Below are 16,959 nucleotides of genomic sequence, written 5' to 3'. Positions count from 1 at the left end.
ACTCAGATTTCTTCAATCTCTGTGCCACTGTCATGGAAAGATCAAGAAGGAGATCGTGTGGAATAAATTCAAATTTGCCAAAGTCTATTTGGCCAGCTACTCCTTTGGACATGGCTTTCAACTGTTTGCAGAAAACTCCAGCTTATATGACAACCAAAGACTGCTGCCTACAAATGTGCTATTCACTCAGGCACTCTAGTCTGCAGGCTTGTAAACACAGATATCACAGCTGCTTAAGGAAGGAAGGGCAAGAGTGATGTCAACTAGAGTGGTGTGTGCATATCTGTAACTGGAGACAGGTGGAGATGTGTCAATTCTAGTCAATCTGGTTCTGTGGGGAGCTTCAAACTGCCTCTAGAGAGAAAAACGGGGTGTAACTAGACTACTAAGGCAACCCTTTGTAAAACATCTTTAACCAAATAACTGTAAAATACTTTCCAGAGGGAAGTGCTAAATGCAGAGACTACAGAATGGGAATTAATACATCTGTATCACCCAGTGAAGCAGATTTATTATCTTTACATCATTAAGCTATTTTTATCTGCTTGTGCACAGGAATAGCTTTTGAACGTCAAGAAAACCATCCTGCCAGCAATATCTATTAGTTTCTCATCTGGGAATACCTAAAAATTCATGTTATGAGGGTGGGCAGTTATCCACTGGTAAAATATGTTCAGAGGATCCACCTTTAACCTGATGGGCCTTAAAAGGCTATGAGTAATGTAATATAACACATAACATAACCAGTGGTCCAGCACAGTCCTTTGTCTTAATACAGAGCAAAGTACTCAGAAAATTTTAGAGCAACTTGGGACACCCTTTCCAAGGGAAAGGGAGTTACTTTCTTGTTGCTACTAATAGGTGACATTTTAACATGACTGTACTTTTTAAAAGGGGAAGTTCTTCCTTATTAAAGCACTATTGTGTCCAGCACCCTCTGAATCCTGCAGTAAGACTTCCTGTTGCTCTTGTGAAACACCTTCAGCTTGTATTAAGCTGTGTGATATGCACACACGATTTGTATACACATTTTTATATTCAAAGTGATCACATTCTGTCTTACAGAGGATGAGGTTTATGAATGAGAGCCCAGTGAATTAACATGGCTGCTGCTGTTGTGGTTTTGGGGGAGCAGCTTTGCAGAGAAGGACCTGGGGGTCTTGACAAATTGACTATGAGCTGGCAGTGTGCCCTTGAGGCCAGGAGGGGCAGTGGTAACCTGGAAGAATATGGGCAGCAGGTCAAGGGAAGTGATCCTGCCCCTCTACCTGGCCCTCAGTTCTGGGCTCATCAGTACAATAGAGACAAAGAGCTACTGGAGAGGGTCCAGTGGAAAGCCACAAAGATCATTTGAGGTCTGGAGCATCTCTTTGTGAGGAGAGACTGCAGCAGCTGGGTCTGTTTATCTGGAGAGCACTGACAGGGTCACATTAATGCACACAAATATCTCAAAGGCTGGTGTGACTTGGATGCTGCCGGGCTCTTCTCCCAGTGACAGAACGAGGAGCACTGGCTATAAACTAAAACACAAAACATTTCACCTCAACGTGAGGAAGAACTTTTTCACACTGAGGATGACAGAGCACTGAACAGGCTGCCCAGGGAGGTTGTAGAGTCTCTCTGGAGACATTCAAACCCCAGCAGTGGGGAGCTCCTGTGTCACCTGCCCTGGTGACCCTGCCTCGGCAGGGGAGTTGGGCTGGATGATCCCCAGAGCTCCCTCCGTACCCTGGCAATTCTGTGATTTACCAACATCATGTTTTGCTTCATTTTAGTCACATAACTGCTGTTCAGCAGGTCTTGCAGTTACAGCAATGAAGCCCTTTTACAAAATGCTTGCCCTTCAAGACAGGTTGTTCATAACAAAGCAAAGAAGGAGCTAGCATAAAATGTTTGTTGGGCAGGAAACACTGCTGAATGGCCATCAGCTCTCTTGACTATCATGGCCACATGTGCAAACAAGATTCTAGATGCTGTAAGGAGTTAATTCCTTGTTCTGAGGCTCTGCTACAAATTGTAACTTCTTCCTGTTGTATCCATAAGAAGGAGCTAGGTCTAGCATGTGAGACAAGCACCAGGTTCAAAAGAGCGGCTCCTTGCCTTTCCTTATTGCATGGTGGTGGCAGGGCAAAAGAGGAAGCACATCTCAGGTCCTGGCTTTTTCTAGGAAAGGGTCAGGGAGGAGATTTCTGGCTGTCTGCCAATCGGATAGGGACAGGAGGGAATAGGTAAGACCTTCCTTATACCTCTGGTGTCGGATTACAACAAGGCTCTACGTGATTTCCCTCAGGATAAATCTAGTTGAAAATGATATTTTTTAAAAATTAATGTTAGACTTACAAATACTGCTTCATCATCTGCCCCAGTTATATATTTTCAATATGACAATCAATCACAATTAATCAGGACTTGAGGACTGTGAAATCTGCTGTAAATTTTTTTGATTTCCAATACTGAAACGGTGGGCTCAAGAAGCTAATTTAGGGTTCAGAGCAGGTAAGACACGATATGGGACATCTTTCTCCTCAGAAATGTTTTTTGGTTTATAAGACCATGGTATTTTGTTACACAAATTCCGTCTAAAATAAATCCTGGAATGAATGAAGTGGAAAGAGATCAGTAACTATTACATTTTAAAATCAAAACTTAAACTTTCATACATTTAAGCTAATATGTGATGAAAAGTGTAAGAACTAAGATATTATTTTATGAGTTTCCTGTCAGCTTCACACATCTCAACAAATAGGTGATGAGAAGGTAACCTTGTGACATCCTCTGTTTTAAAGCCAGTCCTACCTCTTAAAATTACATATGACTGCAAAGTCTTATGTCAGAGGGCATTTTACATAAAACCAGAAAAAAGTGCCAGGGAAGTCAAGGACAGATTTTTAAGTCACTACTGATAATAGGTGAGAGGAACTCAAAAACATCCATTGTGATCTGCTATGCAAAGCTGTTAAGTAGACCAAGGAAGATATAATGCATGTATAAATACAATAAATATAATCAACCCAAAGACTTTCTGAGGTTTTCCTATCACTGCTGTATCTGCAATCTGAATCCTTAAATGCAAGTATTTGCTGTTGCCTATTCCAGGCCAGAAAAACTTCTGGTCATGGAAAAACTCAGTAGTTTGCTGTCAAAGGTAGGAGGGAAACTTTTCTGACACATCTGCATAATATTCAACTCTGAAGATAATTCAATGCACAACCATAATCAACAAAATAAGGCAATTCCTCAAAACAAAGTGCAGCACTGTGCATTTTTTGCTTACCAAACTATCAACATCTATGCTTGAGTTTACTGCCCACTGCAAGGTTCCCATGATGTTCATAGCTAAAGTAAGAATAATTCCAGCTGTACCTGGTCCATCTCCTGTGGAGAGAAAAACACATTCAATTTCTATGCAAATAAAAAGTCATTAGAAAACAGAAAATTATCATATATGTCTTAAAATGCATATTCATACTCTCTCCTCTTATATTTCATAGAAAAAACATGGATTTGTTAATCATAAAAAAGGCTAAGAGCTAAGTCATATTTAAACACCTGGCTCTGGCACTGAATTCATTAAAACCCCTAATCTTGCTTGGCAGAAGGAAAAAATAAATCTTGGTACAGAACCTGTAAACAGAATCAGGTCTCTGCAATTTTGATCTGACTTTCCTTTTTCCAACATACATGAATCTGGGAAATTGCTCTTGTCTAACCAAAGCACCACAGACAGCTAAAAATTTAAAATTCAAAATGGCTTATATTTTCTTTTCTTTGACAGAGGACATTCTCCTTAGTGTTTCACAAAGATTCAGATGTAAATGTTTTAGCTTTAATTGTTGGCTGTAACAAGCATGGGATTTCCCAGGGGATTTTCCTTTATGACTTCATACAATACAATAAAAGCATTTAATCTACCACATTGTTTATTTTAAACCTCACTACATGTTAAGTGGAATTGAGAATTTAAGCCAAATGCCTTTCTGTGATTTCTCCATTCCTTATATAGTTTTCTTCAATAAACCTCCAACTGTTTTTCTTATAGACATCTTGTTATATAAGTAATTATAAAAGTAAGCAATAAAAGCAAAATATTGCTCATGAAACCGGATAGATTAAGAAAATGAATTCAGTTTTGCTCCAAGGACCTATTATTTATAACAGTAAAGGTTATAATGGTGGCAAGATGAAAAATTTTACTATTTTTTAAAAGCATTTCTTACTACTTTACTCAAGTAAAACATCCAGGACAACTAACTCAAGAAATTATTTTCCTAAAAACTCCAAATTACTAATGACACAGAGTGAGAAATGAGAAGGACAGCAGGGAACATTTTTTCCCATGAAGGGTAGGGCAACTAGAAGTCTCCTTAGTAACAAAAGCACTGTAAGTGCCTATTTTCATACAGAAGTATTTGTGTGCTGTCTCCTTTTGTAAGGAGAGATAGAGCTCCTTCTACAAGAAGTAGAGGATAGCATTTCATAAACTATACAATATTTGATAAATTGCAAGCTCATATAAAATTCCTTTTCAACACTGAAGTGAAGCTGAAAGTAATTTGAAATCATTAGATTTAAAAACCTCCTCCATAAAATCATCAAACTCTTGTTCATCAGTGGCCATAGTACTGAAACAGGATTCAGATCCTGCACACAAAGTTCAGTGTAAGACTCAGAGAGGTAGAACCATGTCCAAACATAACAAAAGCATAGGGAACAAAAAACTGTATTTGAAGTAAACTACAGGTGAATTTTTCCACAGAAATGAGCTATTGACATTTTTTGGACATCATACTCCTAATTTTTGCTTGTTGGACCTGGCTACACCTGGCAAGTCATGGGCACCACTTCAAATACAAGTAAGATACAGTGTGATTCTCATTCATATACTGAGTTTACTTGGAGTGGAGTCATTTTTCAGGAGATTTTGAATAGAATTTGCAAAACTTCACATAGAAAAATGGGTGAATGGGTTGGGAATTAAAGAACTGGACAACAATTTCTCCTAATGGTGTGGACTTTAAAAGATTATTAAAATTTTCCATGTCTTAGCCATTTGCAAGTGAGAGGAACATTAACTTCTATTTACTAAAAACCTTTGAGCTATACAGCTGTGATCAACATCCAATCTCCTCGGAACAGTAATGTGGTTTCAAACTCATGAGATACATTTTACAGCAATTACTATCAAGGAAATGAAAGTTTTGTCCCTTCAGTTATTATTTTCTGATTAATCCCTTTAACGAGTCCTCTACAATATTAGACTGCAGGTAATAATGCTGTTATTTCTATTTTAATTAAATTGTGTTTACTATTATGACGTATTTAAATCAGTGCTAAACTCCACAACAGTTTATTTCTCTGAATTTTCTAAAGCTGAGCTGTTGAAAAAGAAGCAGCTGACCTCCATTTCAGTTTTTGGGTAAAATTACCATACCTGTAGTTAGTATAGAGATAAATGCCACAGCAACAAAAAAGACAACAAAAATAATTTCTATCCTCATCTGGAACCAGCGCAGTGTTGACAGGTAGAGGAACCAGTTTGCCGTGTGCAGGTTCAGAGCTTTGTGAAACAAGGTCTCAAAATACGGCTGCCGCCCAAAAGCCCTCAGCGTCCACAGCCCCTTCAGGCTTGTGACAAGGTGGGTGAAAATGGGACTCCGAGCTGTAAAGTGGTTAAATTAGAGCAACATGAGCATGCATGAGCAAATGCCTTTGATATCATGCAAACACCCCCCACCTCACAGCAGCATGGCTACTGCCAGTGTGGAATTCACATCTGTTGTCCAAACTGCGTGACTGCAGCAATCCTAACGAAGGATTTACAGCCACAGGCTTTGCAAGAACAGGTTGAAATTGCATTCAGTGCATTGACAGGAAGGGATCTCAATAATTCTTCATAGTCAGCACACGACTACTGGTCTCGTATCTACTTGGGGAAGCTCCTGGCCTTCTGTAGGATGCCACAAAAGAAAGGCTGCTCTTCCCCAGACAAAATTAATTCCTGCAATTTTGATAACTCCACTATATGAAGCTTTCTTAGCATAAGCAGAGTGCTTTAATGCTCTGGATTCAACTGCACTGACATAGTAATTTTAAGTACATCTTGCATTACATAAAAAGTGGTGAGCCAGTGCTGCATCCCTGTGAACATCAAAGAAATTTAAATTTAGGTATGATGATCTCCAGAATTACATTTATGTAAAAGGGAACAGGGCCACCACTGTTTAAGATGCAGGACTGATTTGCTTAGGATCTGCCAATTTGCTGCAAAGCCAGGCAACCATGCATGGTCTGCAATCTCACACTTCTGAATGAGGTTTTCAATTTTATTTGGAATATTTTAGTCTCGTAGTGGGGGGAGAGGAAGGAAATTTAATCAAATCCCTTATTCAGAAATATGAACTCTTTGTGATCAAGATATAGCCATTGAAAATTTTTCTTACAAAGAAGCAAACTCTAAAGGTACATACCATGTCTGACCACAATTTTTCAAGTTTACATTTACTCTCAGAAAAACTGTATGGCAGGATTTTATTTGTTTTCAGCTGCAGTGGTGATAAACCCATCTTTTAAAAGGCCTTTTTAATTGCTCTTTGGCAGCAGAGTATTCAGCATTGGCAGGATTAGTAATAACCCTGACTTTAAGGATATGTGCTCTGCTCCCAAAGACAATGTCATCTTGCAAAAGAAGAGGCAAAAAGAGGAGAAAGGGTGAATCACTTCTCAATTGATTTTTTGTGGATTTAAAAGTCCACTAATTTTGCTGCTCCTACCTTCAGATTCCAGTTGTTTCAGCTGCTGAGAAGTGTGGAGGAAGTATGCCCTTAACAGAATAAAGGCTGCTATCACAGGCACTGATGCCAGGAAGATGTAGGGTTCTAATATTGAGACTACTGTTATAGCGCCAATCACAATCAGTATTAACTGTAGAATGAAAGAAAAATACTATTGATATAGTAAACTTGTCATTTTATAGACTAGAGATTGGTGATGAATCTCCTTCCTATGGCAACTATGTATTGTTTCAACAAACATAAAGTGCTAACCTAAGAAGATTTGCAGCTGAGAACAAAACTCCATGAAAAAGTAATGGATAACTTGGATCAGATCCAACAACCAGACCTGTTGCAGTAATCTGCCATCTTTTCTGATAGATGGAAGAAGTGTTTTCTGCAGTACAATCAATATTGGAGGCTTCTAAAATATGAAGCCACACAAAAACAGTAGCAGCTAGGCACTCACTCTCCACTTAAAATTGTAAGAATGGAACTTGCAACATCTGCAGTCAAGTACCAAACCCACCAGTGCTGTCCCTGTCTTGTCTGGGCTAGGTGTGCAAGACTGTCAGGAGCTGAGTGACAGCCTCCTGCAGATTCTGGGCAAAGCTGAGGATCAGAAAAAGTGGGAGTTGTACATCTTTGCTTACTCAAGGGACTGTAACTCGTATATGAAACTAATACTACTGCTTATCATGACCAGAAGACAGCAAATAAATTGTATGAGAAATTGTGATATGGCAAATTAGCAGTTTCAGGAGAAATAAAAAGGAGTTTAAATGTGTCAATTGACAGAAGGAGCAAAATTGTTTCAGAGTTAATCTATTTTAACCTACTAGAGACTACTACCATTTTAAGACCTCATCCTCAGTAGCTCCAGACAGATTTAGCTAAATCTGGTCTTGATCTTTACTCTAAAAGAGACTTAACCAGGTAGACTGTTTCTGTCTCATGTCTAAATCTAAAGAAAATCAAGTATACCAGTGTACACAGAATAGCAAAGTTCTGCTTTGTATCAGGGTATTACTTTTAATACTGAGCAACTACTTCAAGCTGCAAACTTACCAGCACAAACCAACTGCAAATGGACAATTTGGACAAAATCATGAACATTGCATTGAGACATCACTGCAAATGACCAGTCAACAAAGAAACAGATGGAAAGCAAAACTAATTTCACTTTAGAAAGAAACCTGCAGTGGATGCTTCTGTTACTACATCCACATAAAATCAAGTAAGGATTTAAGTTCCCAGTATTCCAAGTTAGAGGCCTTTCATGAGCAGGTAAGCACGTTCTAAGCTTCCTAGCAATTTTTTTAAAATCAGAAATCTGAGCAATGCAATAGCAGCATCACATTTTATGAAAAAAAAATATGTTACAGATGAACTAGCTAAAGGAGGAATGGATTTGAACTGAAATAGAGCAGGTTTGGATTAGATATGAGGAAGAAATTCTATACTAGGAGAGAGATGAGGCATTGGAACAGGTAGCCCAGAGAAGTTGTGGATGCCCCACTCCTGGAAGTGTTTAAGGCCAGCCTGAAAGAGGCTCTGAGAAACCTGGCCTAATGGAAAGTGTCCTTGCCTGTGCAGGGGGCTTGGAACTAGACAATCTTTAATGTCCCTCCAGCCCAAACAATTTTATGATCCTATGAGCTCTTTCACTATTTTCCTCATTTCCCTTAAAAGAATGGCAATATGTGTGGGTTATGCTTGTGCAGGCTGTTTAGCACTGGTCTGCAGCAATGCAAGAATGGATTTGTGTTTACTCATTACTTCAAACTGCAGAAATTAGTAACACTTGTATATCTCTCTAACTGTTAAGAAGCAAATGAGCTATTCAAGTGATATTGAGCCAAGTTGTTGAGTTCTCATATTACTCGAGATTACAGTCACTCAGTGACTGTTATAATTCCCATTTCTGTCATTTACTCAAATTTTGTAAAGGCCATGATGCCATGTTGTTCTAACTGCTGGTCCCATAGTTATTTCACTAAAAAGTTGCATATGAAAATCTGTGTTATCTCACAAACTCTGAAGTAAGCCTAAAGTCAGACAGAAGATGATATTTTCTCTAAAAAGGCAGAAACAAAATCTAAACCACAAGTCTGTTGTATTGGCATATAGTAGAGGAATGGCAGCAGAGGGCTCAAGCAGCCCAGTTCAGTGCCCCAGATGCTGATCTTAAGCCCTGGGACAGAGGCCAGATGATGAGACATGTTCCCCTGTTTCCCTGTTGGAAAAATGCAGGGGGTAGTAGATAAAGCAACTCAGCAAGGGTTCAGGGTGGCAATGACTGCAGCAGCCAGTTTGATTAACCAACAGCAGTTTATCATTTAGGGGAAACCAGCTGCTATCCCAGGCATAAATGTTCAGTGAGTTCCCTATGAACTTTTGAGTGAGACTATATTAAACCTTAGGGACAAGCAGTATGCATCAGCAGCATCTCATATGAAGCAGCTCCAAGAAACAAAGACTGGTCGACAGAACTGGCTTTAGCCTTAAGAGAAGGCTTTGGGGGAATCTCATCCCTCATCTCTACTGGTATTTATTATACTTATAATAAGTATAAATTGTTAATGTTATTATATAAATTATAAATGTTTATGTATGTGTACTTTGTCATTATTTATATAATTGAAAATATATTCTGTTCATATAAATACTAGCAGGTATTTCTTGTGGATCATATGTACTTGAGCCAAATTCTTTTAAATGGCACCCACTGAGAAAATAAGAGGTAATGGCACAAGCTGAAATGCACAAAATTCATTTTAAACATAAGAAAAATCACTTTTAGCATGGGGAAGATAAAAAAAGGGACCACATTACTCAGAGAACTTTGAGAAATCCAAAACTCAGCTTGGTCTTGAGCAACCTCCCCTATCTGAACCTGCTTTGAACAGAGGGGTTGGAGGAGGTCCAGGTCCTAGGTCCACACATCCCTTCCACATTCTGTGACTCTTCAACAATCATCAGAAGGAAAATTCCTATCTATAACTCCTCTGTATCTTTCAGAGGCATCTGTCTTTGTTCATTAGCAGAGCCCATGGAAGTCTGAATCTATGGAGGACCAGAAGAAATTTACTGTGAAGGAATGACTGTTAAATTATTCAAGACAATGGGTAGGTTCAACGGTCTTCAGCAGAAGAACCTGGAAAGACAGGGCATCTTATCATGCATGTCTAGAAGCCTCTGCAGTTGAGACTGAGGAGAGAGATGAATCTGTGGGACAATAGGGTATAGCTAAACCTCTGAAAGGTATCAGGTAGAAAAGCCAAATGCTGGGATTTTCCCTATTCTTGAAAACAGGAAAAACTAGTCAGTTTCTTGTAGAAAGTTTAAAATGTTGAGGCAGACTAATTAACAAGCTTCTGGAATAACATCCCCATGGTAAATCCAAAATATCTGACACAAAAATGGTCATATGAGAAAAGACAGTAGTGACTCCTGTTCCCCCTGAAGATAATACTGTAGATTTAGAGAGTACTGATATCCATGTTTATTCATTCAGCAAGTCCTCATGACATCAGCAGGACACGAAGTAAAGATGCAATGTACTTGAACCTCTTCATATCAAGCTGCACTGGCCCCTCTGAAGTCATTAGTAAAAGTTATCAATTACTCACAAAGATATAGGGAAATTCTGTCTTTATCAGATCATCGTGTAGGTAGGGACTGTAAAGCAGGCACACTCACAGATGGAGACAAATTGCACAGCAGAGTGTTTGGATTGATTAAGCCAAACCTTAATAATGTAGAGAGGAATAGGAGCACCAGGGAAGATTTGCTCCTATTTTTAAAATGTTCTGGAAACCAGTTCTATCTAAGGAAAAGCTGGCATTTCCATAGAAGATAAAGGAACAGAAAAGTCAAGAATATATTCATCAGTCGAGAAGTAAACTAAGTGTGTTTGTAGAAAACTGGAAACAGAAGAGCTTAAGGAGGGGAAATTATCAAAGTGACTGAATGCAATCAAAGAAAGATTAAAAAATCAGTAAACTTGACCCATGATAACAGAAAGAAACCAAGGAATGCCCTTTATGACTTACAGCTGAATCTGGGCAGCAGCAGGGATACTTGTCCTGTAGGGGTCTGAAGGGGCAAAAATATTTCTGAGCCTGAGTACTAAGAGTGGTTTCATAAACAGTGGAGGTAAGTACACATAGAGACAAGTACTCAGAAATGAAGCAGTAAAGTTGACCTACAGCATAAGCAGCTACACAGATATATAGATTGAAAAAAATTCATATGATTTCCTTGGCAAGATATACAGCTGAAATATCATATATCTATAAGACAGCAAGTTACAAGTTTTATTCTACAAACCTGAATGAAGTCAAATACTGTAAGTGGAAGTAAGTCATCCAGTACTGCTGTATCTTTTGAGAACCTGTTAAGCATACCACCTATGGATTAAGGAAAAAAAAAAAAAAAGTCAGACATTTTAATACCCCTAAATCCCACATTTATTACTTTAACAAAAGGTACAACATTTTCTGAATACAAAATAATAAGTACAGGATTTTTCAAGTACAAGCAATTCCAGTGCAGTTTAGTGGAGCTACAGTTTCTGTCCCCCTGGAGGAATTCAGCTACGCAGCTTCTGTTTCAGATCTTGGGGGAAAAAAAAAAAAAAAGCCAGGAAAATGTAATTTAAAAAAGAAGCCACTAAAAGGGGCAGAAACAGAGGCAGAAAGCATAAGTCAGTACCTTTTATTCAGCAGGCCCTGCTGATACACAGGTAATTTGCACATCAACTTTTGCACGGATTTGTAATCAGTTTCTTAATTTCTGAGTAGAATTACTGTATTAAACATCATGTAACAACAAAGTTAGAAACATAAGGGGAAAATGAAGGAGAAACCCATTGCTGTATCATCATTCAGCTGTGTCTCCTATAATCTAGTGCTGTATCATCATTCAGCTGTGTCTCCTATAATCTAGTATTTAATTTATTAAGAATTTAATGTCCAATGGGAGATGGAACTCGTTGCACCAGTTATATAACGAGCTTTACATCAACTCTCAAATTTAAATATATATACACCCCTATTCACGTTAACTGATGTTTTATGCCATTTTAGTAGGACTATTCATTAAAAAAGCACTATTTATCATCCACATCTGATTCCTTGTCACTCAAGGCATAGCTGACAGTGTCTTTTCTACTGCGGTTTTTGACAAAGTCTTTTCTTTAGAAGTTATTCTACTTTTATTGCCTAGAATAGTTAATGGTTGACTTTCTCCAAATATCTTTCTTTCAGGGTGGTATTTCAGAATCAGAATTGACAACTGAAATATGTCACACTTAAGTGCAATCAAGTTTCATTAAAGATTCACAAATTACCTTATGTGGCAAACTTCTAACATTCCACTTGACTGAAAACATAAATGGAAAGCAACACTGTCCTTTAGCAAAATGAAAATAATTTAATTGAAATTAAACGCACAGATGAGTCAATCACCATCTCAGTTACCTGCTTTCAGAGAGTTGAAGGCTGACATAGGTGCATGAAGAACTGCATGCACCATCTTTTGATGAAGAGTTTTAGACACTGTTATAAGTGTATGCACAAGGGGCAAACCTCTGAAGACTCCCATGGCAAGCAGGGTATCTGCCACACCCACATAGATGTAAATGATGTAGTAGCTGCTGGTATCAGTAACAATCACAGGAGGTTTGTCAGAGGTGCTGTTTTCTGACTGTGTTGAATTTGCCTTCATAGCTGCCCTGTGTGATGGAAATTAAAAATAAATGCATTACTGAAAATTGTGTGCTTTTTCTTTTTTATTTACTAAAAAAAAAACAAACAACACTTCAGTGTCCATTTGTTTCAAAACTATACTAATGGTTAGTTATAGTTATTTCCAGTAATTTTGTAAAATATTGTCATGTATGTATGAAATATACATCATTAGTTGCTCTGGTAGTCTCTTGCAAATCTACTGCCTATTTATTAACTGGCAAACCTAACATAATCCAGGAAAATACACCCAGTTCTCTTAAACAGAAAAATTAGTTTAAGTCTTGAAAAACTGAATTACTATGGAAATACAATTCTTTAGGTATGCTATAAAAATCAAAGCTCCTAGTGACTTAATGTAGATGGAAATTAACATAAATCACCCCACCTGCATTCAGACCTACGTCACCATATGTTTCTATACTCAAACACACAGATTCATTGCTGCAGGACAAAAACAGGGATTAAAAGCATTAACCCAGGAAAAGCCACTGGCTTTTCCCCTGCTCAATATGTTTTAACCTTCAACTGCTGACCCTGTAACTTCTGGGAATTCTTTATAGATGAGCAGAGGAAATTTTACAAACGGGGTCTTACAGAAACTAATCCCTTAAACTGTTCCTAACTAAACCTTGGCCAGCAGCTCTGAATTATGGTATGTTGAAGATAGTCAAGTCCATGCATCCCTAGAATGAGCTGACCCAGGAAAATTTTGCATACACTGTTGTGTACTCAATAACAAGGCATAAACCACTCACAGGCATAAACCACTCAATAACAAGGCATAAACCCCTTACAGAAGTACCAGATACCACCCACACAAGATATTTAGATCAATCATCAATGAACCATTTTGTTGGATATAAGATAGTGACTATCCACATAGAATTCTGGCAGAATTTATTCATTATTTACAGGAAAAAAGTAATATAAGGGATACCCCAGTTTCTCCATAAATTATCACCACTACTTACTTTTGAAGAAACCATACTCCACCAAGAGAAGCAGCTACCTGTGACCAAAGAAAACAGAATCAGAATTTGTCTAAACACTTCATGCAATTTTTCTCTCTTACCTTTTTTTTCATAGACTTTATGCCTGCTTTTAGAGGGAGCATTACAAACGGGTGGAAGTCAAACTTACTTGAAGCAAAAAACTTGTAATATCTGCTTCTCTCGCCACAGAAACAATTTAGTGCATCCCACCAGGAAAGCTACATTTAGACTTGTATTACAATCAGGCTCTCAAGTCCCTAAATATTCTTGTATTTTTATTACCATACTATTAACAAAGGCTTGATAATGCCTTTATACTGATAACTGTGTGCTTTAACAGATTTTAAGTTTTAAAGACTAGTATTTTTAATGACCCTAGTAGAGTAAGTCTCTCAGTATCTTCAAAGGCATCTATTAAAATATGAATGTCAAACCTCTAACATTATTATTTTTGCATTGGTGTTCTTGCTAGCTGATGTCTATATTTGGTATCTTCATTTGGCTGATACTGCTTTGCTGGTTAGTTTTACATAATTTTCTACATAATCTACTGTAATATTTTTAAAATGTAGAATTAAACCCTTTTTATTGTGAGATGGGTTAATGTTCAACAAGAATTTAGCCTGTAATATATTCCTGTCTGTCCACCAAGATATTGGAGATCTTCATCTAGTCTATCAGATATTAGTTAGCTCTGTTCCTGACTGTGATCATTTTTCTTAAGAGCTGAAGAAGTTTTTACATTTTCTTCCCTTATATTTTTATGTTACTGGTACAGAAATGTATTTTGGTAATACCTCAACACATAACTGAAGTCTTCTCCTCGGGAGCCACCAATTTTTGCATGTCATATATTAAATAACTCAAGACTGACCATGACGGTTTTGAATTTAAGTAAGAGTCAGGCTTCTTTCACAATAATATTTTTACATTTCCCAACACAATTCTGTTCTCATCTTGACTGCTCACAACAGAGGAGTTTTTTCAGTCTTAAAGATGATAGTAGGTAATACTGTCACAGAATAGTTTCACAAAGCCTTTCTCTGTGTTTCCTTCCAAAACTGCTCTCCTTGCAGTTCAGCAGCCCCAGTCTCTGAGCATTACATCCATGAGATATAGTTTAAAGCTGCTGAAGTGAGATACACAATATACACCTTGAAAACCTAGGAAATGTGTACAATTTATTTATGGTGACCTGTGTGGACTCACCTTGAAACCTGCAATACAAAGCAATCCATTCGAAATCTAAAATAGCATCTCTGGAATTTCCACAGTAGTCTCACCCAGATCTGAAGGGTGTAAAAACCCCACCTTCAATTTACTTGGATGTTCATCCCTAGCCTCTCTTCATTGTCCCAGGTTGGAAGGGTACAAACTGTTAGCACAGGACACATAAATACTTGGCATGATATTTCAGCTCACACACAGAGGTTTGTTCAAGACTGGGCTGTGGCTGGATGTCTTCCAGCCCATTCATTCACCAATAGGCTTTTATTTCAACAATAGTCACACTGGAAAGTTTAAATTGTATGGAAACATTCTTTGTCATAAGATTTTTTTTCAATTGGAAGATGAGGCTTTTGAACTTTATTTTAAAGATTTAGTCTAAAATAAGAGCAGAAATATGCTATCAGCATTAGAAATACATGCTGAATATGCAGAATAAATTTTATATACCTTAAAATTAAAATTTCCTTTGCCTCTAAAACTCACATTCAGCTTTGCTGTTGTTTACATAGCCATTTTCCATTACCATGAAGATAAAACTTACATAATAAGAAGAGCTATGCATCTAAATACTGTCTTGCTTCTGGAGTTGGTATAAAAATTTAGGATGTTAAACTAGACCTAAGCTCCAGGATTTTCTCCTGGTCCAAAAGAACTAGCTTAAATCACCTGCAATACAATATTCGTGTAAACTCAGAATACCATCAGTCACATCTTTCTCCAGTTATGATATTAGAAATTTGGATCTCACTACAGAATTGCTAAAAGCCTTTACTGACAATCAGCCAGAAACTAGACCTGTATTCCTAATAGATTCTTCTCTTCATTCAGTTCATGTTGAAAAATACTGGGAGAAATCAGCACTATATTTTATTAAGTTGACATTCGAATACAATCTCATTGATTTCCCACTATGAAACATGTTTCTTCCCTTTGAAAAACACTTGATTTAGGATATTTACTATAGAAGAGAACATTAAGAGATTCTATACACTAAAAGACTTTCCCAAATTGAGAGACAGGACAAAAAGCAGGCAATTTCTGATATATGAAAAACAGTCAAATGTCCACAAACAGCCAGATACTCTTCAGTACTTGTTCTGGTGTTTCCTTGGAAAAAAATCTTCCCTGCAGACTGCAGACACATCCCTTCCATCTTTAACTGCCATCACAGGCTTTCAGCACTCTGCCTTAACACTATTCTTTCTCTAGGAGGAAAGTTCATTTTTCCAAAGCAATTTTCCAGGATTTATGCACGTGTTCATAAAAAACAAAATTACGGCAATTATTGTTGTTAACTCCCTAAAGCTCTGCAAAGATAATCTTTAATGAAAAATGGAAGATTATTCACCTGTGAACAAGAGACTTGCATCTTACTTATGGTACCACACAGCAGAAAACAATCTGGACAATTTAAGAAGATGGGTCTTCTGCTGCTGTGCACTAACCACTAACTTTGGGTAAGAAGTGCTTATCTAAGCAGTAGAAAATCCACTGCAATTTAATTTAGCAGCAGTTGTCAATAAGTGATGCATACAAGAACTTATGTCTTGATGCTTTATCCATTTTCATAAAGAACAGTTTGAACAAACATCATTTGCTGAAACATGACACCAAGCACGGATTTTCTTACCTCAATTAAGAAGACAGTGAAACACAAAATCAGAACAAAAATCAAGTTTTTGTGGATTGTAACGTATCTGAAATAGGTATTCCATGTAGTAACAGTACCCATGCTTTCAGCATCATCACTGAAGCACTCCTGTCAAAAAAAACAGTAAAATAGTAGTAAGAATGCCAATGATATCTCTGTATGAGAATTTCTGACACAAGAAGGCCACCATTCTTTCTGCTAACTCACTGCAAATAATTGAGCTGAAGCATTAAATTGGCTGTAAAAGGCTAGAGAGGAAGGTACTGACTGGTTGAGTCATCTTTGCTATAAAAATACAATCTAGAGATTATTTCAAATTTTCAGACAACAAACAGAGAAGCTGAGATTTGTCCAGCACTAACAGAGTCAAAAACTATTAATCCATAGCTATTTTCTTTCAATGGAGAATTATTATTGTGATTTTAGAGTAAATTTGTAAGCACTTCAAGCTTTATTTTTTTCTGTTGAGCACAAAAGAATAAGGGGCAGTGCTTCAGCAAATAATTAATTTAAATTTTCCTCGGACATCTGTTTACACCTAGGAAATGCCCCCAGAAAATTTT

General features: G+C 37.5%; 1 protein-coding gene across 1 annotated transcript in view; it reads right to left on the bottom strand.

The window, feature by feature from the left end:
• Window positions 1-16,959, bottom strand: part of CFTR (CF transmembrane conductance regulator) — an 86,284-nt gene that overhangs the window by 22,158 nt on the left and 47,167 nt on the right. Inside the window, exons 15-21 of the mRNA XM_079304917.1 lie at window positions 16,376-16,504; window positions 13,495-13,532; window positions 12,254-12,507; window positions 11,103-11,182; window positions 6,771-6,921; window positions 5,432-5,659; window positions 3,275-3,375 (exon numbers count right to left, since the gene is read on the bottom strand). Of these exons, the coding sequence (XP_079161043.1) occupies window positions 3,275-3,375; window positions 5,432-5,659; window positions 6,771-6,921; window positions 11,103-11,182; window positions 12,254-12,507; window positions 13,495-13,532; window positions 16,376-16,504 (981 nt within the window). The remainder of the gene's footprint in view (window positions 1-3,274; window positions 3,376-5,431; window positions 5,660-6,770; window positions 6,922-11,102; window positions 11,183-12,253; window positions 12,508-13,494; window positions 13,533-16,375; window positions 16,505-16,959) is intronic.

Source organism: Erithacus rubecula (genome assembly GCF_903797595.1).
Source record: "Erithacus rubecula genome assembly, chromosome: 4".
Classification (NCBI taxonomy): domain Eukaryota; kingdom Metazoa; phylum Chordata; class Aves; order Passeriformes; family Muscicapidae; genus Erithacus; species Erithacus rubecula.
Note: the sequence above shows the minus strand (reverse complement) of the source record. Positions and strands in the feature narration are given on the sequence as shown.